At 45.1% G+C, this 27,568-nt stretch overlaps 1 protein-coding gene across 1 annotated transcript; it reads right to left on the bottom strand.

Annotated features, from left to right (window-relative positions):
* Positions 1-2,476: 2,476 nt before the first annotated feature.
* LOC146064720 (uncharacterized) lies at positions 2,477-17,797 on the bottom strand. Its single transcript, XM_083178542.1, has 3 exons — positions 17,037-17,797; positions 5,303-5,352; positions 2,477-4,006 (listed from the first exon to the last, which is right to left on the bottom strand). Exons 1-3 carry the CDS (start codon positions 17,505-17,507, stop codon positions 3,865-3,867), a joined length of 663 nt encoding a protein of 220 aa, XP_083034668.1. The 5' UTR covers positions 17,508-17,797; the 3' UTR covers positions 2,477-3,864.
* Positions 17,798-27,568: the final 9,771 nt, after the last annotated feature.

Here is a 27,568-nt window from a genome sequence, read left to right on the forward strand (position 1 = left end):
CAAGAAGCAGCTACTTTTGTGGACCTTTGGTCTGCCGACCTTCCCATTGTCAACCTAACGCTTGTGTCGACCTTCCAAACCTGTCCACCTATTTCATTTGTCGACTTAAGCCTGTCAACCTGCAATGGTAAACCCAATGTATGTCGACCTAATGGTTCAACCCAATGACCCATAACCAGGACTTGGCAAATTTATACGTAGTCCTTGTCAACCGAAATATTGTGGGGTGTCGGAGGCTATTTGTACACTGCCCCTAATCCTTACCCAGCTCTTACAACAACCTAACCCTAACCATCTACTGACCCTATTAGGATCCCATTGTTGGTCTTCTACTGTTGTCATCTATCTATCTATAAATTGTAGCGGCTCTGCACTCACTACATTAACTGATATTAATAAATAGTGGAGATTTGGTTCATGAATTGATCAATGCATTTAAGCCTGCAGCCCCCTACAAGGGACCCCACTTTTCTGCAGGTCCTAACACTATTGCTCAAAATGGCTACAATACACATAGCTATCACATCAATGTTTGAATCCAGGCATGCTATCTGGTCTAAAGCTCACAGCAGACAATGCTTTTAAAGGTGAGCAGTTACCAACACAACTGTCTCTAATCATCTAGGGCAGCGGTTCTCAAACTGTGGGTGCTGACCCCAAAGTGGGTCCCGACCTTCTCAGCATGGGGTCGCGACTACATGTTGCTGACCATCAGGCTGATGACTTTTCTAATCTCAGTGATTCAAGGAGTCTGAAAAATATATTGAATTGTCTGTTATTTTAGACTCCTCCCATCACTCTGAGCCTCCACAGTGCTGCCATGTATGTGCTGTCTGCTGACCACACATGTGATGTGAGGACCTTCTGCAGTAATTTTCTGGGGTCCTGTCATTATTTTTATTGTCTGATGGGGTCTCAGAGCAAAATAGATTGAGGACCCCTGATCTAGGGAAATGGTTAACATAAGCTATGCAATATAGGTTAAAACAGGGTGCTTGAGAGAATGTGACCATAATAAGACTAATTAAAAAATGTATCTAATAAACAATATACACTAAACATCGGCACTCACCTTTCCTAGTTTTGGGGTGCCCCATGGCTTGTGACCACATTGTTTAAACAGAAATTGTAAGCACTCACTACATTAACTGATATTAATAAATAGTGGAGATTTAGTTCATGAATTGATCAATGCTCGAAGGGGGCTGCAGGCTTAAATGCATTGATCAATTCATGAAATAAATCTCCACTATTTATTAATATCAGTTAATGTAGTGAGTGCAGAGCCCCTACAATTTCTGTTTAAACAATGTGGTCACAAGCCATAGGGCACCCCAAAACTAGGAAAGGTGAGTGCCGATGTTTAGTGTATATATATATATATATATATATATATATATATATATATATATATATATATAAACGATTCTCCAGGTAGTTCCTTGAAGCTAAATGAAGACAGGAGGCGGCACTCTCCAAAATAAGTGAATAAACTGTATTTCAAATCATCAAACAGGCATGTCAGCAAAAAGGGATGTCGAGACTAGTTTCAGGGCATAAAGCCCCTTCATCAGGACAACTGACGTGGAAGCAATACAATCAATAATGTGTGTATATACATATATATATACACATACATACATACATACATATACATATACACAAACACTGTACAAAACTACTGCAGGTCCCATGCAGTTTGGGCATCTTTGTCATTTACTTTATATTAGTTATTTTCGGAAATGACAATTATTGATGATTAATACAGGGGTATAATGACTAGGAAGCATAGAAATGTCACAAATCAAAATCTTTTTTACATGTGATCTGTTACATCCATTCTGCAGTGGTTATGAAACAAGTACGAATAACCAATGTTTCTGCTTGATTCACAGGGTTTACTCCTTGACCCATCTAACCTTATTAAATGGGGGGGGGGGGGGTGTAGATCATTAGGTCGACAGTGTCTGGTTCGACAGTCAATAGGTTGACAACTATTGTTCAACACTGGAAAATGGCGACCTGTGTTTTCATGTTTTGGTGTCGACATAGACCTCCAAATAGTGTAGTGCTTCGCTCACGGTGCTTCGCTCACGGTGCTTCGCCGTGCGTGGCGCGCTATTATATTCTCCCTCGTTCATGGTGAAGTCAGTTTACAAAAATAAAACCTGAAAAAGTCATATTGACCTTTTCATGTTAACCATGGACATTTCAACCTTTTACTTGTGTCGACCTTTTGTCCATGTCGGCCTAGTTCATGATGACCATTTTCAAGTCTCCACCTATTGCATGTTGGTGAATAGTGGTCGACCTAGATACTGTCGACCTACCGGCCGGGTGCCATTAAATGGTTCTAAGTGAAAGATAAAGTACAAATGGGTCGATTCAGACCGGTTTGCTCAGATCCAAATTCGGACCCGTATACGATGGTGGTGGTGGTGGTGTGTGTGTGGTGGTGTGTGTGGTGGGGGGGGGGTTGCACATGTACATGCTCAATTAGGCACATATGCAAACACTGGGAGCTGAGCCAGTTGCTCCAGGAGGGGCAGAATGGGAACGGGCAGGGGGTGGCAGCATGGGAATGTCCAGAATTGTATGGGGTTCCTCTGGTTCCATGGTGATGCCTGCGTGGGGTGGGCGGCTGACGTCCTTTTTGGTGGCCTGAATATAAGTCAGTTTAGACTGACTTATACTGAAGTATTTCTCGGTACTTGTGTAGTTTCACGGCGCCACTGCCCGCAGATCGCATCGTATGCATTTGATGTTTATTCCGCGTCACCTTGCGGAAGCTCGCCACGCTTATGGCTCATTTTACGGGTCCACTCGCCTCGCTGCGCTCGCCACACTTATAAGATATAAAATCAACGCCATGCCGATGTGGATAGTGGGGGTATGAACAGGTCAGGGTGACGCGTATCGCGCGCGCTCGCCACGCTTCAGGCTGACATGGATAGTGGGGGTGTGTGCTAAATCGCATTGTATGCAAATCTATGCAAATCGTATGCAAATGCGATCCGCAGGCAGTGGCGCCGTGACACTACACAAGTACCGATTTCTCTTTCATTTGTCCGCATGCAAGGTGATGTGTTAGGGAACATATCCCCTTGCATACTAGCGATGGGAGTCCGGAGCCAGGGGGAACGGACGATCGGCCGGGAGGCGCTTACCTGTTCGCTAGGCTGCGAACTTATGCAGCATAGTAAACAGGTCTGAATCAGGCCCCTAGAATGTAATTGTAACATTTGAATTATTCTTAAGATTTGTATAAAAACTAGCTGTACCATAATAAGTATTGCTAAAGCCATGTAAACATGGCAAATATCCACCTGATCATAACAACAATGGCATCCTCTATGTCCTAGTCCAGTAGCATCTGAACAGGAACAATGATGCAATGATTGCCATGAGCACGAAGCTGTAGCTATCAGATGCCCAGGTTAGACATCATTCCTAGCGGACCTGGTAATTAATAGACTGGAACTAACAAGACCTCAGGCAGGGAATTCTAGACTAGAACAACCCTTGTCATTCCTTATTTAAATAACACAAAAATATTCCTCATTGACTTTATTTCCCAAGCAAGCACAGAAGCATGCAGAGTGGTCAGGAGATAACCCCAGGTTCGGAGATACTGCTAGTGTTCTGTGTAATAGTTTCTGAAAAATATTAATATATCAACATAAGCTTTAGTGCACATTAAAGCAGTGGCCACCGATATAATCACAGCGGGTGTATCTTGCCTTTGTCTGAATAACTTCAATGACCACTAAGTAAAGAAGAAAAAAAAAAGCAGGTGTAGATATTGGCCTTCAGGAGGATGGAGTTCGATCAGGGCTTCCCTCCATGGTCTCTTGGTTGTCCATCTTATATGTTTAAACAATATACGGGGGTGTTGGGTTGTACTTGTGAAAACTCTTGTTCAATACTGTCCATCAGGGCTTTTTCTGTGTCATCATACATGACAGGGGATGAGGTGTCCGTGTCAGCAGGACATGCGTGTAGACGTCTGCAAGTCCAAGACACAGAAAAATATTAACTACTTTAGGGGTACAGCTATTAAATATATTCAAAGTGTGTCCCTATTATCTGCTTTAATTGCTGTGAACCCTAGATTAAGGTGAAGGATCACTCAGCTTCTATAGCCTACATTGGGGTAGATGTAGTAATCCTGGAGAAGAGATAAACTGGAGATAAAGTGAAAGGAGATAATGCACCAGCCAATGAACTGTGTTTGAAAATTACAGTTGGGAGCTGCTTGGCTGGTGCGTTATCTCCTTTCACTTTATTTCCAGTTTATCACTTCTCCAGGCTTAATACATCTGACCCATTGAGCAGACCTTTCTACAGTATATGCATATTGTGGACCAGGGTTGGACAAACCGGTCCTTGAGTTCTACCAACGGTCCCTATTTTCCAAAATACCTAGCTGGTGCACAACTGTAGTCATTACTAACTGCCACAATCCTCAGACCACCTAGCTGGTGCATAGCTGTAGTGATCGCTAACTGTCACATTCCCCAGATCACCTAGCTGGTACACAGCTGTAGTCATTACTAACTGTCACATTCCCCAGATCACCTAGCTGGTGCACAGCTGTAGTCATTACTAACTGTCACATTCCCCAGATCACCTAGCTGGTGCATAGCTGTAGTAGTTACTAACTGTCACATTCCCCAGATCACCTAGCTGGTGCACAGCTGTAGTCATTACTAACTGTCACATTCCCCAGATCCCCTAGTGGGTGCACAGCTGTAGTCATTACTAACTGTCACATTCCCCAGATCCCCTAGCTGGTGCACAGCTGTAGTCATCACTAACAGTCACATTTTCAAACATGCTGCACTCAGTCCTACTATAGAGCCACTGGTTGCCTGAAATACATGAACTGTTGGTAGATCTTGAGGACAAAACATCTGAATCAAATAAACGGTGCCCATCCATAAGTTCATGCGCCAAACACATAGGGCCTAATTTTAGTATTTTTTCCTTCTGTGCACGTGTTTAAGCCACGCTGCGCATGTTTCCAGTGTCTGTGCACGCAGAGTCGCATCTTTGATTGACATGCACAGTCCCAGAAATGTAATTGGCTTCCTGAGCAGTGACTGGGAGATAAGAGAAAACTGTCTGTGCTTGATTTCATCCTGCGAGTCTCAGATCTTGCACATGTAGTGGCACAACGGAATACTGAGGATGGGCTTGTAGTGGTCACAGAAGCAATACCGGCAAAGGATGCCTCCACGAGCACTGCAGCATCAGACCCATAGTAAGAATTATATAAGAGCCCAATATTCTCTATACTTACTTCAGAAGGTTGTTGTTCTCAATGTCTTGTCCACTTTTTCTTGCACGATCCTGGAATTAAAAAAAGTTGGTTAACTTGTTGGCTCATGCCAAAAATGTACCATAACATTATGAATTAAGAAGAACGACCCTTAGAAACAGAGCATGTTAGCTCCTCACTCCGACAAAATGCTACAGTAGTGATGGTAACTCCACTTAAGCTGTCAAAGTTTATTTCATGATCACTGTTTGATTCAGAGAAAAGCTGTGTCCACCGTTTCCTCCAGGTAGTTCTTACCTCAGGTCTCTGGAAGCCAAATGAGCAGAACAGACCCAATGCCCTTATTCTGGTTCACTCGCAAAGGCAAATTCCTTCAAAAACCATGTGCACTCAGTAGCGCACGCAGGGGGGGTTTCTGAGTACCCAGAAACCCCCCCAGGAGTCTAAGGGCACTAGCCTGAAAGCTGAGGTTCCCCTCTTTCCACGGATAAAAGAATTTTGAAAATCGGCCCTTGGGAACCAGAGATATCTGACTTCAAAGCAGTGGTCCCCATCAAAGCCTGTTAATTGCTCTTCCCAGTCAGATATTTCAGGTTCTGTCTGACATAGAGTTTTTCTGAGGGTATATTCCAAAAGCTAGGACTTTTCCCCTTTGATGGACACTAGAAGCTTGTCTCTACTTTTCCCAGAACCAGAGATATCAGCCTTCCAGCAGCTGGTTACTGCTCCAGCTTCACACACCTGGTATGTAGTTTTTTATACTCGTTGGCAGATTGCTCTGCCTCCTGAACTCTCATCCCCTAGTCCCCAGTACCATTTGGTAGGTGGGATTCTCTAGTTTTTAATTCCATTAACCCCTTCACGACATATGACGTATATATACGTCATATGTCGGTTGCGGGGGAATCAAGCCAGCTCACGGAGTGAGCTGGCTTGAAAGAGAGCAGGTAATGGCTGTATATTACAGCCAGGTCCCTGCTCTCACGGCCACGAGCGGCGAGTTCGCCGATCGTGGCCGTTTAACCCTTTAAGCACCGCGGGCAAAGCGCCCGCAGTGCTTAAATAGCTGATCGGAGGGGGGGCGCCCCCCTCCGGCGCCGATCGGGGCCCCCCGCAGCGAGATCGGAGGGTGCCGATCGGTTGCCATGGTAGCCAGGGGTCTAATGTAGACCCCTGTGCTGGCCGTGTATGCATACCTATTACATCCTGCCTCAGGCAGGATGTAATAGGAAGTGCATAAAATCACTACGTTCAGCCATAGAGCTCTATGGCTGAACCTAGTACAGGCGATCGCGCCCCCTAGTGGTCAAGTACACTAGGGGGCCTTGTAGTAAAAGTAAAAAAAAAAAAAAAAATAAAGTCTAAAAAAAAAAAAAAAAAAAAAAAATATTAAAAGTTCAAATCACCCCCCTTTCCCCATTTCCCAAATAAAAATAAATAAAAAATAAAAAAATAAACATATTTGGTATCGCCGCGTTCCTAAAAGTCCGATCTAATAAAATATAACATTAGTTATCCCGCACGGTTAAAGGCGTAAACGGAAAATAATCCCCAACGCCAAAACTACGTTTTTTGGTCGCATCGCGTACCCAAAAAAAAAAAAATAAAAGAGATCAGAAAGTCGCCCATATCCCACAATGGTATTAATTAAAAAGTACACTTCATCCCGCAAAAAATGAGCCCTCACCCAGGTCCGTAGGTGGAAAAATAAAAAAGTTATAAGCCGCAGAACATGGCGACGCAACGCAAATTAGAAAAACCGTAAAAGTTGCGATTTTTTTTTTTAGTGGTAAAACATAACGAAAACTATATACGTTTGGTATCACCAGAATCGTAACGACCCATAGAATAAAGATAACCCATCATTTTAAACGAACTATGAACTCCAAAAAAAACGTAACCAGCGCAAAATTGTGCAATGGCGTTTTTTTTTTTTTTACCCCACATTGAATTATTTCCTGATTCCCCAGAATATTATACGGTATAGTAAATGGTACCATTACAAAGTACAACTTGTCCCGCAAAAAAAAAAGCCCTCATGTGTCTATATAGCCGGAAAATTTAAAAAGTTACGCTTATTTGAACGCAAGGAGGAAAAAAAAAAAAAAATTACCTTAAAAGGCAATGTCGTGAAGGGGTTAAAATTTAAGAAATCTATTTCTGGGAACTGGAGATATATGCAGTCAAGCAAGCTGTCCTCCCACCAGAAAATTATGAATAATAAGCCCACTCCACTATACACCCCTCCTCTGCATATTAAACATCCTCTACCACCCTGGAAGTTATGTATCAGAGCCCTTTCATTCAGCCCAATGCCCCCTTCTCCCACCATCTGTGCAGTAAAGGGGTAATTAGTGGAAATTACTGATCCAGGCCCTACATGCTGAGCGGTTGATAATACCCCCTACCACCCGGAGGACTCAAAGCTTCCCCCACCCCTACCGCTGGAGGATCGGTTGGTGCCCCAATACATTGCTATGCCCAGGGGCATACACTGCTGTTGACGCCCCTGTATGTATGTGTGTATATATATATATATATATATATATATATATATATATATGTATGTATGTGTGTGTATATATATATATATATATATATATATATATAAGTTGGGGGCGGACCGGCACTCCGGTTGTTTCTCTGCACCTTGAAAACGGGGTATATCCCCGAAACGTTGGTTATTTTGCACCTATGTTGATTGGATAAATTGATTTTTCTCACCAAGTCTACGAGTGCCGCCATTATTCCTTCCATATATATATATATATATATATATATATATATATATATATATGTGTGTGTGTGTGTGTGAATATATATATATATTTATTATTATTTATATACATTTGGTCGGAATGGGATCATTCGTCAGACTGCATTTAGGTCTACAGTCATTAGGTCGACCCCACTAGGTCAACTGGCAGGAAGGTCGACCTGACTTAAGGTCGACATGGGCCAAGGTCGACATGACTTAAGGTCGAATTTGCATAAAGGTCGACATGAGGAAGGTCGACTGGTCATAAGGTCGACATGGGTTTTTCACTGTTTTTTGATCTGAATGTCGACACAGTCGACATGGACACAGTTGGCAATGAGAATCGGACCCTCGCATCGCTCGCTTCGCTCGCAATGCTTCGGGCACGGTGCCTCGCTGCGCTCGGCACACTATTTTATTCTCCCACCACGCCCTAGTGGATGGTAGGGCATGAAATACCGCCTGTCGGCACATGTCGGATCAAAAAACAGTGAAAAACCCATGTCGACCTTATGACCAGTCGACCTTCCTCATGTCGACCTTTATGCAAATTCGACCTTAAGTCATGTCGACCTTGGCCCATGTCGACCTTAAGTCAGGTCGACCTTCCTGCCAGTCGACCTAGTGGGGTCGACCTAATGACTGTAGACCTAAATGCAGTCTGACGAATGACCGCATCCCATTTGGTCTATCTATAATACTTTAACTGACCCGGCATATACTGGGTCACCTAAGTGTCCATCTCCGTGCTTTGCTCCGCCCCTCTGGAAACCCCCTTCTGAAAATCCTGCGTTTGGCACTGCAGGGAGAGAATTAGATTTGGGTGGGGTTTTACTTCAAAGTAAGATCTATATTGCAGTGTAAAAATAAAGCAGCCAGTATTTACCCTGCACAGAAACAAAATAACTCACCCAAATCTAATTCTCTCTGCACATGTTACATCTGCCCCACCTGCAGTGCACATGGTTTTGTCCATTTGAGAAGGAATTTGCATTTTGCAAGTGATCCAGAATAAGGGCCCAAATCATTAAACATCTTAAATACTGTAGCCATGCTTCATCTCCTCCAGTGCTGGTTACTAGACCTGCTGCATTTGCTGCAGTGTAAGAATAAAGCAGACAGTATTTACGCTGCACAGAAAGAAAATAACTGCCCCAAATCTAACTCTCTCTGCACATGTTACATCTGCCCCACCTGCAGTGCATATGGTTTTGTCCATTAAAGAAGGAGTTTGCTTTTGCAAACCAACCTGATATCCCCCTTCATCTGCTTCCTGCCCTGACACATACTGTGTCCCCCGTACCAAATCCCATCTATATCATACTTGTCTACTTTTGAAAACTAGTTTCCGATAGATTATAGTTGGTAGTAGAAATGTACACAGCGCCCCATTATGTGGCGTGTCATGCTCCTCCCAAAGGGTGTGTCTGGTTTCATATATGGAAAGATTGTGAAAAGAGTTTGTGAACATGGCACCTAGAAGTGTGGGTGTGTACTGCTACATCAGAGAGGAATCTTGTAAAATGACTTATATACAAATGTAGATGATCCCCAAAGCAGTTAGTAAGAGCTACTATACTTGGTAAAGTGCTGGGAAATGGTGCTGATGATTCAGTGTAAACGTATCTATCTCTCATTCCTTTTTTCCCCAAAATATGTAACAGTGTAATGTGGGCCAGGTGACATGAGGGAGATTGCTAGACTAATGAGGGAGAGAGGGAGATTGCTGCTATTTCAGGGAGTCTCCTGTAGAATGCAGGAGGGTAGGCAACTATGATTTATATTCCACTTCACTAGGCAAGCGATTCCCAGACTGTACAGGGACACTAAGAAAAGTGTCCTTAGTGTCCTCAAAAAATGCTGTTGTACATACTGCCCACTTAACCACGGACATGAGGACAAGTGGAACAGGGCAAACTAAGGACTACATGACTGACAGCCCACTGGGTAGATATATTGCCTTACACAGTAGCAACAGCAGCGGCACCTGTAGCAGCATCTCACAAAAGCCAACTCATTCCTAGGCAGGCTACGTTGCCAAAAATGTGCGGGCATTACATTAGGGCAAATTGCTGCATGCCCCATGTTTCGCTCACAAAATTTATTTGGAGGTGCAGAATTTTTTGAAAAATGACAGGGGAGTATAGGAGATGCTGCCAGTGTCCCCAAAAATTTCATCGCACTTTCGACATTCAGCGACTGCGTGTAGAAGACTGAAGCGCCAGTGTGCATGTCCTATTTATACAACATAAAGGTGGGTGAAAGGGCCCAAGGACAATTTCATCTTGTACCTTTTTCTTTGCATTATGTACTCTTTGGGGCCTTTTTAAAATTGCCATCCTGTCTGCCGCTGCAGTGCCACTCTTAGATGTGCCACGGGTACCTCGGCGCAACCTTTCAGACTAAAAACAATATTGTGAGGGGTTCAGATTAGACTGGGAATGAGTGGAAATGAATGATATTGAGGTTAACATTGCTGTAGGAACAAACAAAAAAGATTTCGGGTTTTGGATCTGTATATTTTTGAAAAAATTCTAAAGACAGCTAAAATTCTGTGATTTTAGCTGTTTTTAGAATTTTTCTCAAAAATATACCGAATTTTTGCTGTTTTTAGATTTTTTTTTTTTTTAAATATACAGATCCAAAACCCGAAAGGGTGGTTTTGGCATAACCAATCCAGATCCAAAACACGAAGGGGGATCCAGATCCAAAACAAGAAAAGTCTCCGGTGCACATAGTGGTTAGCATGTCTGTGGTCTTTATGTTACCACTAGGTGATGCTGTAATGCTGTAAGTGAGCATATGATAGCTTCGATCCTCTAGTCTACTACAGTCGCTGCAGCCTAGGTCTAGGCATTGGAAGAAAGCCAATTCTACATGAAGCATGACAGACTATATACTACATGGCACTGTTAATGAATACCACAATCGTCTAAGGTCATTATTCTGACCATTGCAGACACAGTTATACAAATGGCCCTCCTAGGAGAGACTAAAGTTAGCATCAGATATAACACCACAACTTGCATTTGCCGCTGCTAATGGGCCCCTGATTGGAGCAACAGTTCAATTGCTCCAATAGACACACATTCGTTTTGATGCTCAGCAGAGGTTGGGTGCCTGAACATTGCATTGCTCCCTTTGTGTCTTTTAACAGGTAAGTTACAATGCAGTGTCTATATAAGATAGCAAGCTGCTTATTGGAGTAATTCCTACCAAAGTACTCTGTAAGGGATCTATCTATCTACTGGAAAAACGCACACATTGCACCCATTAAAGACATGCCAATGGCAAATACCATAACCATAAGTCTAATGGGGCATACACACATTGTGATGTGTGCGAAGTGTTTTTTGCTAAGCTATTTAGGGTAGGCGATTTGCCGGTGTCTAGATTGCCCATCGAGAGCCCATACACATGCAGCGATGTGTGCTAAGCAATTTTACTTAAGCCAGTGGTTCCCAAACTGTGTGCTGTGGCTCCCTGGGGTGCCTTGGAACACTTGCAGGGGTGCCTCAGGTTGGTGGTCCAGAGCCAATTCAAATTGTTTATGGTCAATGTAATAGGCAAAATCAGCGCTTGTGGCTTTGAATTATAAAACATGTGGATAAACAGAAGTGAATCATGTTCCTCCCCACATAACTGGGCCTAAGGATAAAATTTAATTACAACTTATTTAATTTAATTATTATTATTTTGGTACTTGTTTCCTAGAACGGCCACAATCGGGGGTAATCGTGTACCTTAACTTAAGGTACACGATTACCCCCGATGGACCCAATTTCCTTTGAAATCAGGTCCATTTTACCGGCAAAGGCAAAATCGGGTCCATCGCGTCGGTCGGGTGCATTAACATGGCACGCTACGCGACCGACGCGATACACCCGATTTTGCCATAGAGTTCAATGTTAAAATATTTTTTACATTGTAATCGGGGAAAAAAATACCTGTGAAGTTATACGCGTCCCCTCGCTGCGCTCGCCACGCTTTGGGCTCAGTGGCTCGCTGCGCTCGCCACACTTTATATTCTCAAATCCACGCCGACGTGGATAGTAGGGGTATGAAAAGGTCGAAGGACGCGTACCGCCGCCCCTCGCGGGCTCACTACGCTCGCCACGCTTCGGGTTGGCGTCAATCGTGGGGTGCCGTTGAGGGGGTTAAAATTGGGGTCTGTGGAGACTTTTACATTGAATCCAATGTAAAATAGGGTCCCAGGGACCCTATTCACATGTCAATCAATGTAAAAATCGGGATCATCGCGTCGGTCGCATCGCATGCGATTTGGTCGACCCGATCAACATCGGTGTGGCCGTTCTAGGAAACAAGTACCATTATTTTTTATTCTTGGTAACAAAGAATTTTGGCCTAGGGGTGCCCTGAAAAATACTCTGATACTCTAGGGTGCCGTGATTCAAAAAAGTTTGGGAACCACTGACTTAAGCAAAGAAAAGGCCAGGTAGTGGTTAAGGCATACTTGCCTACTTTTGAAAACTAGTTTCAGGGAGAGTATAGTTGGTAGTAGAATTTTTTGCACAGCGCCCCTTTGAGGGGGCGTGTCATGCTCCACCCAAAGGGCCTGTCTAGTTCCATATATGGAGAGATTGTGAAAAGAGATTGTGAACGTGGCACCTAGAAGCGTGGGTGTGTACTGCTACATCTGAGAGGAATCTTTTACAATGACTTGTATCCAAATGTAGATGGGCTCCAAAGCAGTTAGTAAGAGCTACTATACTTGGGAAATGGTGCAGATGATTCAATGTAAATGTATCTATCTCTGTCCTTTCCCCCAAAAAATGTAACAGTGTAATGTACGGATGGTGGCAGTACGGATGGTGTAATGGTTAGCCTTACTGCCTCACAGCACTGAGTTCATGGGTTCGATTCCCACCATGGCTCTAACTGTGCGGAGTTTGTATATTCTCCCCGTACTTGCATGGGTTTTCTCCCACAATCCAAAAATATAGAGGTAGGTTAATTGGCTCCCATTAAATTAACCCTAGAATGTCTGTTTGTGTAGACATGTGGTAGGGAATATAGATTGTAAGCTCCATTGGGGCAGGGACTGATGTGAATGTTCAAATATTCTCTGTAAGGCGCTGAGGATTATGTATACGCTATATAAGAAACTGTTAATAAATAAATAATAAATGAAGGCTTGGTTAAATGACGGAGATTGCTGCCCTAATGGTGGCTCCGGCCCTGACTATGATGTAACAGTGTAATGTGGGCTAGGTGACATGAGGGAGATTGCTGCTATGTCAGGGAGTCTCCTGCAGAATGCAGGAGGGGAGGTAACTATGATGTAACAGTGTAATGTGGGCTAGGTGACATGAGGGAGATTGCTAGACTAATGAGGGAGAGAGGGAGATTGCTGCTATGTCAGGGAGTCTCCTGCAGAATGCAGGAGGGGAGGTCACTATGATGTAACAGTGTAATGTGGGCTAGGTGACATGAGGGAGATTGCTAGACTAATGAGGGAGAGAGGGAGATTGCTGCTATTTCAGGGAGTCTCCTGCAGAATGCACGAGGGGAGGTAACTATGATGTAACAGTGTAATGTGGGCTAGGTGACATGAGGGAGATTGCTAGACTAATGAGGGAGAGAGGGAGATTGCTGCTATTTCAGGGAGTCTCCTGCAGAATGCACGAGGGGAGGTAACTATGATGTAACAGTGTAATGTGGGCTAGGTGACATGAGGGAGATTGCTAGACTAATGAGGGAGAGCGGGATATTGCTGCTATTGCAGGGTGTCTCCTGCAGAATGTAGGAGGCTAGGCAGTTATGGGTTAAGGATGATGTAGATCGCGATCACAATCGCTCATTCTGTACACACAGAGCGACTTGCTGTCACTTGCTAAGTGACATGACTAGATCTTTACTGCATGCACTGACTTAACTAGCTGGCAATAGCGCGTCCGTGCTTAAGCAGTCTAGTCAGGTCGCTTAGAAAAGAGCTCCAAATTGCTGTGTGTATATGCGGGATACGGTCATTTGGTCTACAGCATGATGGTCGACAAGCATTAGGTTGACATGGTTCTCGGTCGACATGGTTCTAGGTTGACATGGTTCTAGGTCGACATGGCCTTAGGTCGACACAAGCATTAGATCGACATGGTCTAAGTCAACAGTTAATATGTCGACATGGGGGTTTTGACTGTTTTTTGAGCCAACATGTGCCGACAGGCGGAATTTCATGCCCTTCCATCCAGTAGGGCGTGGTGGGAGAAAACTTAAAATAGTGTGCCGAGCGCAGCGAGCCATGTGAGGGGATGCAGTGTTACGTTTCCGTGTCCATGTCGACACGACATGTGCCGACAGGCGGGATTTCATGCCCTACCATCCACTAGGGCATGGTGGGAGAATAAAATACTGTGCTGAGCGTAGCGAGGCACCGTGCCCGAAGCTGTGATCGCAGCGGTGCACTTCAACCAATGTTCATGTCGACTGTGTCGACATTCGGGTAAAAAAAACAGTGAACAACTACATGTCGACCTAGACCCACGTCGACCTATCCCCATGTCGACCTAATGGTGTCGACCAACTAGCTGTAGACTAAATTATCCCATTCCGTGTATGCCCCTTTACCCTAAGCCTAGCGCTAACTTGGCGGCTACAGCTAATATTCCATCAGTTGCGACTAATGTTGTAGATTGCTGTTATATGTTGCAAAACTATATTTGTGATGGTATGTCCTTTTTCCTAGCCCTAAGGTTGCCATTTATTGTCGACATGTCAACACTTTGCAGATGTTGACATTTTAGCTGTCTGTATTTCAACAATTATAACATTGGTCTGTGGACATTATGAATGTTGACAACAGTCAACAGGTGTCCTAATAGTACCTACTCTAAGTCAATTTGATATAACCATCTGTTCTGAAGCAGGGTTATCCTTATAACCTGGACTGTTAGGTTGTATTGAGGGCAGAGTTTGGGACCCACTGCTGAAGCTCATTGTAGAGTTAATACATTATTAAATACAAAATATTGGTGATAAAGACATAGGGTGAAATATAATAGGATGAGAGATTTAATAAGAAATCTCCAGGGTTTTTTAAAGCGGCAATCATTCACACTGCAAAATGAAAATGGTTTTGCAGTGTAAATGATTGACGCTTTAAAAAAAACCGGGAGATTTCTTACCAAATCTCTGACTTTCTGAATCTCTCATCCTATTACATTTCCCCCGTTAACTATTGCATTTTTCAGATCCTGACTTTAGAGTCTGATTCTGAGTCACACACAACCTCGTGCAGCTGCACCTACAGATTGTAGGTGTAGTGCGCATTTTGATGGCTGCATACACATTTTTGCAAACTTATGCAAGGTCCTGAGTGGTACGCATCCCAGCCATTTCTCCTAGGCCACTAAATGATCATTTGGCTTGCAACAATGCAAACATATGTAATGCATACCTCCCAACTTCTGCTGAGACCGATGCGGGGCGCAGCTGCTTTCGGGGGGGGGGGGGGGGGGGGGGGGGGGGGGGGCGGGCGTGGCCTAATTTCGGGGGCGTGGCCTATACTCGTGGCTCCCCGCGAGGCCACGCCCCCATTTTGCTGCTATGGGGGCATGACCCAGAGGCTCTGTGAGCCTCTAGCCATGCCCCCAGCCCCCTGGCTGCGGGAATAGACGCTGTGCGCATGCGCACAGCGTTTATTCCCCGCTGCTTAGCAGCCGACAGGGGGGACTCCCAACAGCCCCCCCTCACCGCGGGACACTGCCGCCCGCGGGTGGGACAGCGGGACAGGCCCTGATAATCGTGACTGTCCCGTTGAAATCGGGACTGTTGGGAGGTATGTGTAATGAGACCACTGTGTGTGTGTGTGTGTGTGTGCGTGAGTGTGTGTGTACAGATTCATGTCAGATGCTCTCACATACAGAACAATGGGGCAGTGCATTTGTAAGGATGCATACCGCGCACTATGGGGTAGATGTATGAAGCAGGGTTAAGAGAGGAGAAGTGAGCCCGGGGAGAAGGGCTCCATGGCAACCAATCAGCTGCTCTGTATAATTGTATATTATGCAAATTATAGATGTTACTTCAGTGCTGATTGGTTGCCATGGGCAACTTCTCCTCTGGCTCACTTCTCCAGTACACGGTCGTGAGGTCGACGCAACTAAGGCCGATATGAATTGGGTTGAACACTGAAGGTCGACATGGCTTAGGTCGACACTTGAAGTAGGTTCACATGGATGAAAGGTCGACAATGGCTAGGTCGACAGTCAAAAGGTCAACATGGGGTTTTTCACTTTTTTTGGAGCCGACATGTGCCGACAGGCGGTATTTCATGCCCTACCATCCACTAGGGTGTGGAGGGAAAATAGAATAATGTGCCGAACGTAGCGAGGCACCGTGCCCAAAGCATGGCGAGCGCAGCGAGCCATACGAGGGGGCGCGGTGCACCAATACGGCGTCCATATCGACCATGTCAGCATTCGGGACAAAAAAAGTGAAAAACCAATGGTGACCGTCGACCTAGCATTGTCGACCTAATGCTTGTGTCGGCCTTAGGCATGTTGACTTCTTTCAGGTGTCGACCTATAGCCATGTCGACCTTCAGTGGTCAACCCAATACATGTCGAAAAATGAAGAGGTGATGTTATCCATGGCAACCAATCAGATGCTGTTTCTTTATTGCATCTTAGAAACTGATAAACAGAATCAGATTGGTTGCTATGGGCAATATCACCTCTTTTAGAAGCCTTAGTAAATGTATCCTTAAGTGCATATTAGCATTCTGTCCTCAGGAGGCTTCTGTTCACATTACGGCCTGATTCAGATGTGGTTGGAGTTGCTATCGCTGCTGCTTCCTTGGATCTACAACACATTCAAAAATGTCCTTTCTTAGCGAAATATAATTTTTTTTTAGAATTGTGCTCCCTATACTAACAAATCACAGGCTACTAAGCGCGCGCCGCAGCTGGGCACGTCTGCTCTGTCCTTCTCTAAGTGTAGTGGCATTGCCTTCTGCTGGCACCCTGACTCGATACTTACTCTTTTGCCGTCAGACATTGTTTGCTGCCTGTTCTGAATGTCTCCCCCTACAGGAGATGGCGTTTCCAGCTCTGGGGCCTTTTGTAGCATCCCGAGGGCCGCCGAATCCTGGCTTTCATTTTGCTGGACTGGTGACAATGATCCAGGGTTAGAGTTAGTGCGAGGTGACTTTCTCATCGTCTGCCTTTCACACATGGACTCCTGCCAAGACCAGCAACCCTCAGACACGGCCAGGACATCATCTAGTAACTCCAGATCCGTGTCAATGGGGGTGAATCTCCCTGCCTCACTGGCCAAAGTAGGACCGCTGCTCCTTGCAGGGATTCCTGTATTGTTCTCTCTTTCCTCCTGCTCACAGGCGACTCTTCCCTCTACAATACAATTTCCTCTGGATAAATCGGTAGCGTCCAGCGGTTGGTGACTACAAGCCTTGGTAGCCCGTCTCCTGCTCGTACTGCTGCCGCTTCCCATAACAGCAGCACACAGCGGCACTTTAAAATTATTTTGTTTTTAAATCCTTCGCTTCTTTCCAATTTCCATGTAGGTTTTCCAACTCCATAAACATGGTTTGTAATCCAGCGAATGCCTCCCAATAACAAGGTCTCACATATTGAAGGGCTCTTAGTAAATTGCTGCCGCTTGTGTGCCTATAAATGCATTTGTCAGTCTGCTTGTGATGCATGAGCACCGCTCTCTCTCTCTCCCTCTCCTCCAGCTTCTCTCCGACAAACACCAGCTCCCCACAGTTAAATATTAAAGTCAGCCTGAAAGAAAAGCACTTTGCACTGGAGCCAGAAGCTGCAGTAAAAAGTTAACTCAGACAGAGGGGTGTCGGCCAGCAGGCGGGGCAGGGAAGCAAGCCTAAAATAATACAGCATGGAAAATGTGAAAGCTAGAAAGCTTTAGGAAGCTAAACTTAACAAGGGGAACGAGGAAAGGGTGGGATGTTTGGATTTGCGCCGCTTGGCAGAAGTAAAAATGAGGCATTAGCGTGAAACATGAAAATTTTTATAAAAACCTGCTTATTTAGCTTTACAATGATTTTATGTGGCCCTGATGAACCTTTGCCTAATGTGGTAACATATCAGAGACAGACAGGTGGTTGTCTGAGCTAAAATTTCTGGAATCTACCTCAGATTTTTGCACCTTGCATTCAGGAAAAGGCATACTTTTACCCTCCCAGAATGGCCGGGAGGCTCCCAGAAATAGGGTTCCCCTCCCGGCAACTAAATTGCTAAATTCTTAAAATCACATATTTGTAGTAACGGGTATGCATATCCTATACTTGTAACGGGAAATGTGATCTGCCTGAATTTAGTCAAATTAAATTGTACAAAAAAAAAATCCTGGAGGAAACCCGTGACAATAACACCATCTTCAGATAGCATTATCCAGGCTTCCCTATTCTACCTAAGACTTCTCTGCCTCCTGGCAATGAAGGCATAGTCTGAATCCAGCCATTGTCATCAGCGATGTGCATCTGTGTAAAAAAGTTTTAAAGAAATAAAATAAAAGTAACTTTACCTGCACCCAAAAATTGGTAATTGGTGATCTGGCAGGGCAGCCATGCGACCACTTTCCCCGACGCACCCTTCTGGTACTCCCATCTCCATACATGCTATATGCCCCATTCGAGTCACCACCCAGCATTGTTCCTGCTACCGTGCGTCACTACATAGCAGTCTTCATGTGTACTCTCTGTGAAAACGTATGGAGGAGTTTTTAGGGATTTTTGCACCATGTTCAGTAGCAAATACATCGCTCAGCTACATTAACATCAGAGTTGCGTGAGAACCTGACATAAGCCTCATGTGCTGCAGTCACCAGCGTAATGAAAATGGTGATAAAAACATTCCCTTTACCACCTCACAATGACTATTTTATTGTCTTTGTCCAATGTAACAATTGGTACAATTAGTATTTCCCTTCTGTAGTTTTACAACCTTCCCTCACACGCCCTTCTACCAGTCACAAAGCACCACTGCAGTGTAGGGGTCCGTTAGTCTTGTTGCGGTATTCAGCCTAATAAAACTACTGGTAATGTGTGCAACTAACCTCTTACCATTCCATTGCTCGAGTCTGAGGGGCAGATGTACTATGCACTGGAGAGAGATGAAGGACCCACCAATCAGCTCCAAACTATAATTTTACAGGCTGTGTTAGAAAAATGAATCCTTAGAGTGCCAACGAGAGATCCTCAAAATATACCTTAAAAATGCCAGCGTCGCTCACAGCCACTGTTCTTTTTTTGGGTGCAATATTAAACTAAACTACAAAGAGAAGGTATGGCTCCAGAAATCGGGGGCTACGGCGGTAGAACTCAGCCCAGAGAGGGCCCAACTTGGGCCCCAGGCCTCACTGACTCTCCCAGACCTCACTGACTCTCCCCCCACGACCACCTCCAACAGACATGCTGGCTCTGGGCCCTGGGAGTAGCAACGGCAAGATGGCGCCACTGTTGGCTGCCTAGGATCTGTGCCCGTGTCTCCCCTGTCATGTTCTATATCTGTAGTGTTTTTTACTTGCTACCTATCTGGCTGTTGCAATCCAAGTGGCGCCGCTGAATGGCTGTCTGGGTGCTGCGCACAGGGCCGCCAGCATTGGGGCACCCTGGGTACAGCTGACCTGGGCCTTGGGCTCTGGAGGGGCCCGAGCAGCTGCCCACAGTGGTGCCAACCCCTCCCGGCACCCGCAAACTGCCTCCCCCTCCCGGCGCCGGCGGCCTCCCAGCCAGGCAAGGCATTGTGCAGCCTGCAGAGCGCCGAGCCTAGGACACAGAGGGGCTCAGTGCTTTGCAGGCTGCACTGGGCAGTGTGCGCACCAGACCTGACCGACTGGGGAGGCTGAAGGAGCCGGAGGGCGATGCCGCGTGATGGTAACTAATGGTAATTACTAGCAGGCGCGTGTGGGTGGCCAGTGGGGTGCAGTGCTTTGCCACTGGGGGCCTGGACTGTAGGTCAGTCCCGGGCCCCATCAGTTCTAGTGGCGGCCCTGGCTACGCAGCTCAGTAAATATATGTTACCCGTGTCCCTCATCAGAACACATCTAGTGCATATCTGTACGTGTGATATATATCTGTACTGTCACTGTTTACTTGTTCCCACCTTGGCTGTTGCACAGCAATCCAAATCTAATTCCTAGTATACACAACAATACCTGGCCAATAAAGCTGATTCTGATTAATTGAAGGCTGTATTTATTTATACTAAACGAACAGTCGCTGTGAGCGGCGCTGCCATTTTTTGTGGATATTTTGAGGATCTCTCACTGCAACATTGGCACTCAAAAAGGGTTAAGAGCTGATTGGTTGGTAGTTTCTCTCTTACTCCGCTTTACCACTCTCCAAACACCTCCCCCTGTGAATGTGAATTGATGGGGAAAAAAACTTTCTAGGTAAAAGGCATTAATTGCACTACAGGTAAAGTATGGAAGTTTTTGATGCAGTTTTGAAACTGTCATTTAAACAGCCTGTAATGTGGCAGTTAGGAGCTGACTCGACTCTATATTACTTTACAAGGCTTTGTATCTCTATCCCTATATGGGTAATCAAATATAAATTGACAGATTTATTAAACTGTGGTTTCATAAAACAATAACAATGAACATTACTCTTGAGTGCTCCCTTCTTGCGGGTTTACTTACTAAGATGGGAGTTTTACTGAAGATGGGATGTTGCTCACTGAATAATAACTGGAAAATAAATCTGGTGGTATAAAAGGCAACATTGGCAGCTATCTGATACAGTTTTGGAATCAACGGAAAGAAATAGTATTTCATATAATTGGGGGTTATTCAGGCCTGATCGCACAACTGCAAATTTACGGGCCGGGTGGTTATCAAAAGACTGGGCATGCGCACAGATTATAGCGTGCATACGCGAGACCGTCCTGCATACGCGAGACCGTTACTTTTTTGATCGCTGGGCATAAAGGGGTGGTTACCGGACGGTTTCTGGGAGTGTCAGGGAAAATGTAGCTGTGCCCAGGCGTGTTAGGGGAATGCATGTGACATCAGCTCCGGCCCAGAACAGCCTGCTTTTATCATAGATCATAACTACAGGTGCGTACACACGGTACAATCCAGCATGAGATTTTGACTATATAGTTAAAATCACATCGGGATCGCATTTAGATCGCATGCAGATCGCACAGGTTTGGTGCAGCGGTGACAATCTCCCGATTCAACGTGCGAAGCACAGGACCGCGCATTGGATCGGAATAGTAAGTATATAACATACGATTTTACCCTTTTCTCACGATTTATCGGCCAAATGCTTCGAAATCGGGTAGAAAATTTAGAACAATTTAAACATGCTTGCGATAGGCATATTGATATCCTTACAAAAAAAAAGGATCAAATATGGTTTGAGGTAACATGTTTAAAAAGGGGGCGGACTAGATGGACCAAGTGGTTCTTATCTGCCGTCAAATTCTATGTTTCTTTTTTACCTTAAGGGTCAGTTATGCAGTTGTGCTTCTGATTGGCTACATGTGTTATGATTGGCAGCTCCTTTGGTCCTGAACCACCAATCTGATGCACCCCTGCAAGAGCCTCTTGGCACCCTAGGGAACCACTTGGGAGTTTGGTATAGGAATGGCCATTGACCATCAATGATTTAAAATCATTGATGGTAAGTGGCCAATGTCGAATACTTTTGCCATTGATGTGGGAGTACCAGACAGTTTCCCTACATCGATGGCAAAGGAGAAACGATGTTTCCTATTTTTTTTCTCAAGGTGCTTGGATCACGGAGCATAGCCCTGCCCTTGAAACCCAGAAATCCCGTCCACAAGTACTGATTGGCCCACGGGCCATTCAGTCACGTATAATGGCTGACCAGCGATAGCTAAAACTATCGTTGGCTATCCATCAAATAGTTTGCTACTATCAATGGCTGGGTGCAGAATGGCAACCATCAATGGCGTATGCACCGATGGCCATCCCTAGTTTGGTAACTACTAGCTTACATGCTGCATTTATTATGTGACTGATTACATATGTTTTATACTTTGCATTATAATATGCTGAACATATGTCACTGACCCTGAGCAGGAGCCAACACTGCAGATGGTGACACATTCGCTTGGCAGACAAAGCACTTTGTACAGAGAGTGAGGCTGACTTGCTTGGGATGAAAGATACACATAAGGAAATGACAGAGCTCTTCTATGCTTAGAATCATGGAGCCTGGGCAGAACAGGAATGTTAGGACCAATGATAAAACCTTGGTACTTGTTTCCTAGCACAGCGCCCACAATATTCAGTCGTATGGCATCGTATGCATTGTATCGCATCGCATGCCATATGCCCGCATGCGATGTGATTTTAAATTGTATAAGCACCCTAATGGTTTTTTTCAATGGTAAATGGCCCCCCTATACAATTTTTAATTGTACAAGCACCCTGATGGGTGCTTACAATGTTAAATGCACCCCCACACCAACCCCACTATCAATGCCAACCCGAAGCGTGGCGAGGGGAGGTGGTACGGGTACTCCAACCTTTTCATACCCCCACTATGCACGCGAGCGGACGTGTATTACTTTACATGTATTCCACATGTGCTCGCCACGCTTCGGGCTCGGTGGCTCGCCACACTATATAAAATCAACTCCACGCCGACGTAGATAGTGGGGGTATGAAAAGGTCGGAGGACGCGTACCGCCGCCCCTCGCAGGGTCGCTGCGCTCGCCACGCTTTGGGTTGCCGTTGATAGTGGGGGTGGCGTGGGGGTGCTTTTAACATTGTAAGCACCCATTACACCATGTTTTAACATTAAAAACACCCATTAGGGTGCTTATACAATTTTAAATCGTATACCATTGTATATGGCATACAATGGCATACAATGCGATGGTATACGATTTAAAATTGTATAACATCGGCTGCCATCGCGTAACATCGCGTCGCATCCCATCGTATGGCTTATGGAATGCGATGCGATGGGTGCTGTGCTAGGAAACAAGTACCAAAACCGGTACCTATGTAGTATCTGGACGCCCGATTAAAAAATCGGGTCCATCGCATCGCATCGCATGCGATTTGGTCGGATGCGATGCGATAATCGGGCGTCCAGATACTACATAAGTACCCCAAAACCTTTTATCTCATCTTCCAGTATGGTGCTACTACTTTAGATACTACCATTATCATATTATTTTTACATTTTATTTTACTAGTTTTATTTTAATTTGTATGATAAATTTGTATTTTATTGTTATGCTAATACTTATGGGATATGTGTGTGTGTGTGTGACTTTATTTTTTTTAATAATGAGTCCCCCCTTAGCGATGGAAAACTGTAATATATATAATACACAGCAACCTAAATTTTGGGATCCAGTTGCATGGGTACCATGTCAACATTAATGTCGATGCTGTAATGTCAACATGCATGGTACAACGTGTCAACAGGCTCCACACAGGACACTATGCAACATTCTCGTTAGTTAGGACGTATTGGTGCGCATGTGTAGGTCCACTGTATGAACGGGCGAGGCAATTTCCAATGTCACCGGACAGCTCGCATGGAGCAGTGCGGGATGGGGGGCGTGTGGCTGCGGGCTCGGGTGTTGTCATGGACGCCCCCATGAAAATGGTAAGCATTCCCAAGGGAATGCAGGCATGCCGATGTGTGCCGGGGCGGTTGGCTGACGTCACATGACGTCAGCCGTCCCCCATAGTTGCCTTCCCTCCTGCATTCCGCAGTAGACTCCCTGAAATAGCAGCAATCTCCCTCTCTCTCTCATTAGTCTAGCAATCTCCCTCATTTCACCTAGCCCACATTACATTGTTACAGTTTTAGGGGGAAAAAGGACTGAGAGATAGATACATTTACATTGAATCATCAGCACCATTTCCCAGCACATTACCAAGTATAATAGCTCTTACTAACTGCTTTGGGGCTCATCTACATTTGTATAGAAGTCATTTTACGAGATTCCTCTCAGATGTAGCAGTACACACCCACGCTTCTAGGTGCCACGTTCCCAATCTCTTTTCACAATCTCTCCATATATGGAACTAGACACGCCCTGTGGGTGGAGCATGACATACCCCCTCAATGAGGCACTTTGTATTACCAACTATAATCTCCCTCAAACTAGTTTTCAAAACTAGGCAAGTATGCTGCCCGCCCTGTCTTGCTGTGCCTTTAAAAATAGTAGCATTATAAGACACACGACGATCATAGTGACACGTTTCTAGAACACGTATAGCCTTTCTGGCAGCTGTGTCCTCCTGCACTTGCTGTCGGTAGGTACACGGATGACCTAGGTCATGTATGTTAGATCTTTTCATTGAACGATAGTTGCTCAGTATCCTTGCGGTAGTTGATTGAAATTCCCATTGTGTAGAGTTAAATTGGTGCATTCCATCCCAAGAACTGGGGCATCCCGGAGATCAGGAAACAAAAACCCTCATTCAGCCGTCTCTTAACAAGAAAATAGGAGTACATTCCCTCGCTGCTCCATCTTTGCAGGATGTCAGGCCTCACATCGTAGCTGAGCTGTTGTTTACACAGTCATCTTAACCTCAAATCTCAGTGTGCAGAGAGCTGCCAGAGGGCTCTGTATTCTGTGGCCTATATTAAGCAATTCTAGGAGACTTATTGGGATGCATTTATGAAACTCTGTGACAAAGGGCAGTATTCAATGACAATAATCGCGATGTGCAGCGAATCGCCGTGTTCCGGAGGGCTGGAGTATTCGCTGCCAGCCCTCTCTGTCGCCCTATTCAACGCCGCAGGGGCCCGCTTCCCCTGACGGCAAATTTTGACCCCTGCGGCAAACGCCATAGGGAGCCGGGGGATGGTGGCAGACAGGGGGATGAAAGTCTCCCTGCCTGCGCCGGAATGTGTGGGGGAGAAGGAGGGCTCCCGGGGACACAGACAGTAGAAGCTGCCCCCCCCGGAGAGCTGGCAGGGGACACGGGTAGGGAGCCTCTGCACTGCTCCCACTCGTGAATATGTAATGAGCGGGAGCAATGTGAAGTGAATATATGAATATGTAATGAGCGGCTCCCCGCCACATAAAATATATATTCGTGTGCTGTAAGCACATGAATAACAATAGCATGCCCCTTCACATAATAAAATTCCTGATGTTTTTTTACACCAAATAAAAAAAAAAAACCTTTATTTTAAAAGTTCACATTCCAGTTCTCCTTAAAAAGATGGCGACTGCTACACGGTGAAGCACAGCGAAAATAACCTTGAAATTAATTCGCCATCTGATCATTGAATACACTCACGGCGAATCACGGCGCTTCACATTGAAAAACCACGGCGATTTGCGGCGACTAACAGACGGAAAATTGTCCGTTGTTCGCCATAGGCGAATAGTGAACGTTGAATAGGGTGATTCACTTCTTCAGTAAAAAGATTCGTCTTAGAGCACGAAAATAGCACACATACGCCGTAGAACTAGGCGAATCAGCCTCATTGAATACTGCCCAAAGAGGTCGGGGTGCTGTCCAAACCAGCCAACCAGATGCTTGCTATTATTAGGTAATATTCCCCATTCTACCACATATATAAGCTGATCAGATACCATTCTCACCTCTTCCATTGCACCATCTCCATTGTCCTCTCAGAAACACTACTGACGTACGTCACAGCACCAATATCTGCAGCCAAAAAAAAAAAAAAAAACATTCATTGAATAAAGTTATTTGCAGATCTTGGTAGAGTGATACAGTGGAGAGAGATAATGTACCAAATGACCAACTTCTAACATTTTTCAAACAAAGCCTATAAAAGGACAGTTGGGAGCTGATTGGATGGAACTTTGGCCATCATAGTATATTATGCGCATGGGAAGCTCCCCCTGTGCAAACAGCCGCAGCGACTTGGATAGTCTCCGATCTGTTTGCAAGGATAAGGGCGTGCCTGGGGGCGGATAGTGGTGGGGACGGGGGCCGCCAGTAGGATCATCCAGCATTTTATGGGCATCCCCATGGGTATGTGGGCGGGACAATATGTCCTGTGACATCATCCGCTCACCCCATCTTTGACCCGGCCCTTGCAAATAAAATTTAGTTCCCACTGACTTCTTTTTTTTTTTTTTTTTCAATCAATTTTTATTGAAAAAGATTACAGAACATCTTCAAAATGTTACAATACAATATACTTTCCGAGGAACAGCAATAAAGGATAATTACACAAATTGTATGTAATATTTCAGAAACAAAATTATAATGAGGTTATAATTATCAGTCAGGCATTGATATATCAAGGTAATCTCCTCTTGCTAAATATAGAAAGATGTATAATTTTTTGAGAAGAAAGAAGAAAGAATAACGTATAACAGTGAAAGCGGGTACAAAAAGATAAGTTGGAAATAAGAAGAAAGAGAAAGGAGGGGGGGGGGGGGGGGGAGGGAGAGGGTTTATCCAGAGACTTCTACACTATGGGGACCCGGTCATGGGAAATAAGGCGGGAGTGTTCTGGGGATTCTTTGTAAGTAAGCCAGCTTAGCCACGTAGTGGTAAAGCTCTGGGTGGAGTCCTTTAAGAAGGAAGTCAGGTCCTCCATAGACATATACAGGTCTATTCTTCTAAACCAGTGCGATAGGGGAGGGGGGGTTGGTGATCTCCAGTGGCAAGGTATTACCGCCCTGGCTGCATTCATCAAGTGCCTAAGCAAAGATTTCTTGAATCGGGAGATAGGCATATCCATGAGATTTAATAGCCAGAATTCGGGGCTGAAGGGCAGGGAAGAATTGGTGATTTTTTCAGAGATATTATGAACCTGACGCCAGTATCCTCGGATCTCAGTACACGACCACCAAATGTGTAAAGGTGTACCTGGTGATTGACCACATCTCCAGCAGAGATCTGGTAGGGAGTTGTTTAGTTTATGTAATATAGATGGGCATCTATACCAACGGGACAGTATCTTATACTGGGTCTCCAGTGTTTGGACTGACGATGAGGAAGCAAGGGTATATTTAAATATCTGCATCCATTGCTTCTCCGATAGTTCTCTTCCCAATTCCTTATGCCAAGCCTTAGTGTAGCCAGGTACCGGGTCAGGTAGATTACTTAGGCATACTTGATAAAACGTAGAAATCAGATGTTTTGGAGGCTCTTGGGAGAGGAGAAGTAATTCAAAGGGAGTTGGTTCCCAACTTTTATTCCTCTTGGGAAGCGAGGCTACGTAATGTCTGATTTGCAGATAAAACCAGAAAAGGCTAGGCGGGAAGCCAGCTCCGCGGAGGTCTTCAAAGGTGCGTAAGCCAGAGCGGTCCACTAGTTGACCCAGATAAGATACATCTATAGAGAAGAGACTAGGGAGATTCCGTAGGTTAAAGCCAGGGGTGAATTCAGGATTATTAATTAACGGGGTAAGGAGCGTCGTGCCAGAGTCAAAATAATGGAGATGTCTATACCTGCTCCAACACAACAATGTCGGGGACAAGGTTGGATGTTGAATCCGGGGGATCTTCCGGAGCCAGGGAATGACCCGGGGAGATACACCGGCTGCATGCCCCTCAATGGCAGGCCATTGTTTAGTTTGCACGGGCCTAGACATT

This window comes from Crinia signifera, chromosome 3, assembly GCF_055691185.1.
Source record: "Crinia signifera chromosome 3, ASM5569118v1, whole genome shotgun sequence".
In the NCBI taxonomy this organism is placed as follows: domain Eukaryota; kingdom Metazoa; phylum Chordata; class Amphibia; order Anura; family Myobatrachidae; genus Crinia; species Crinia signifera.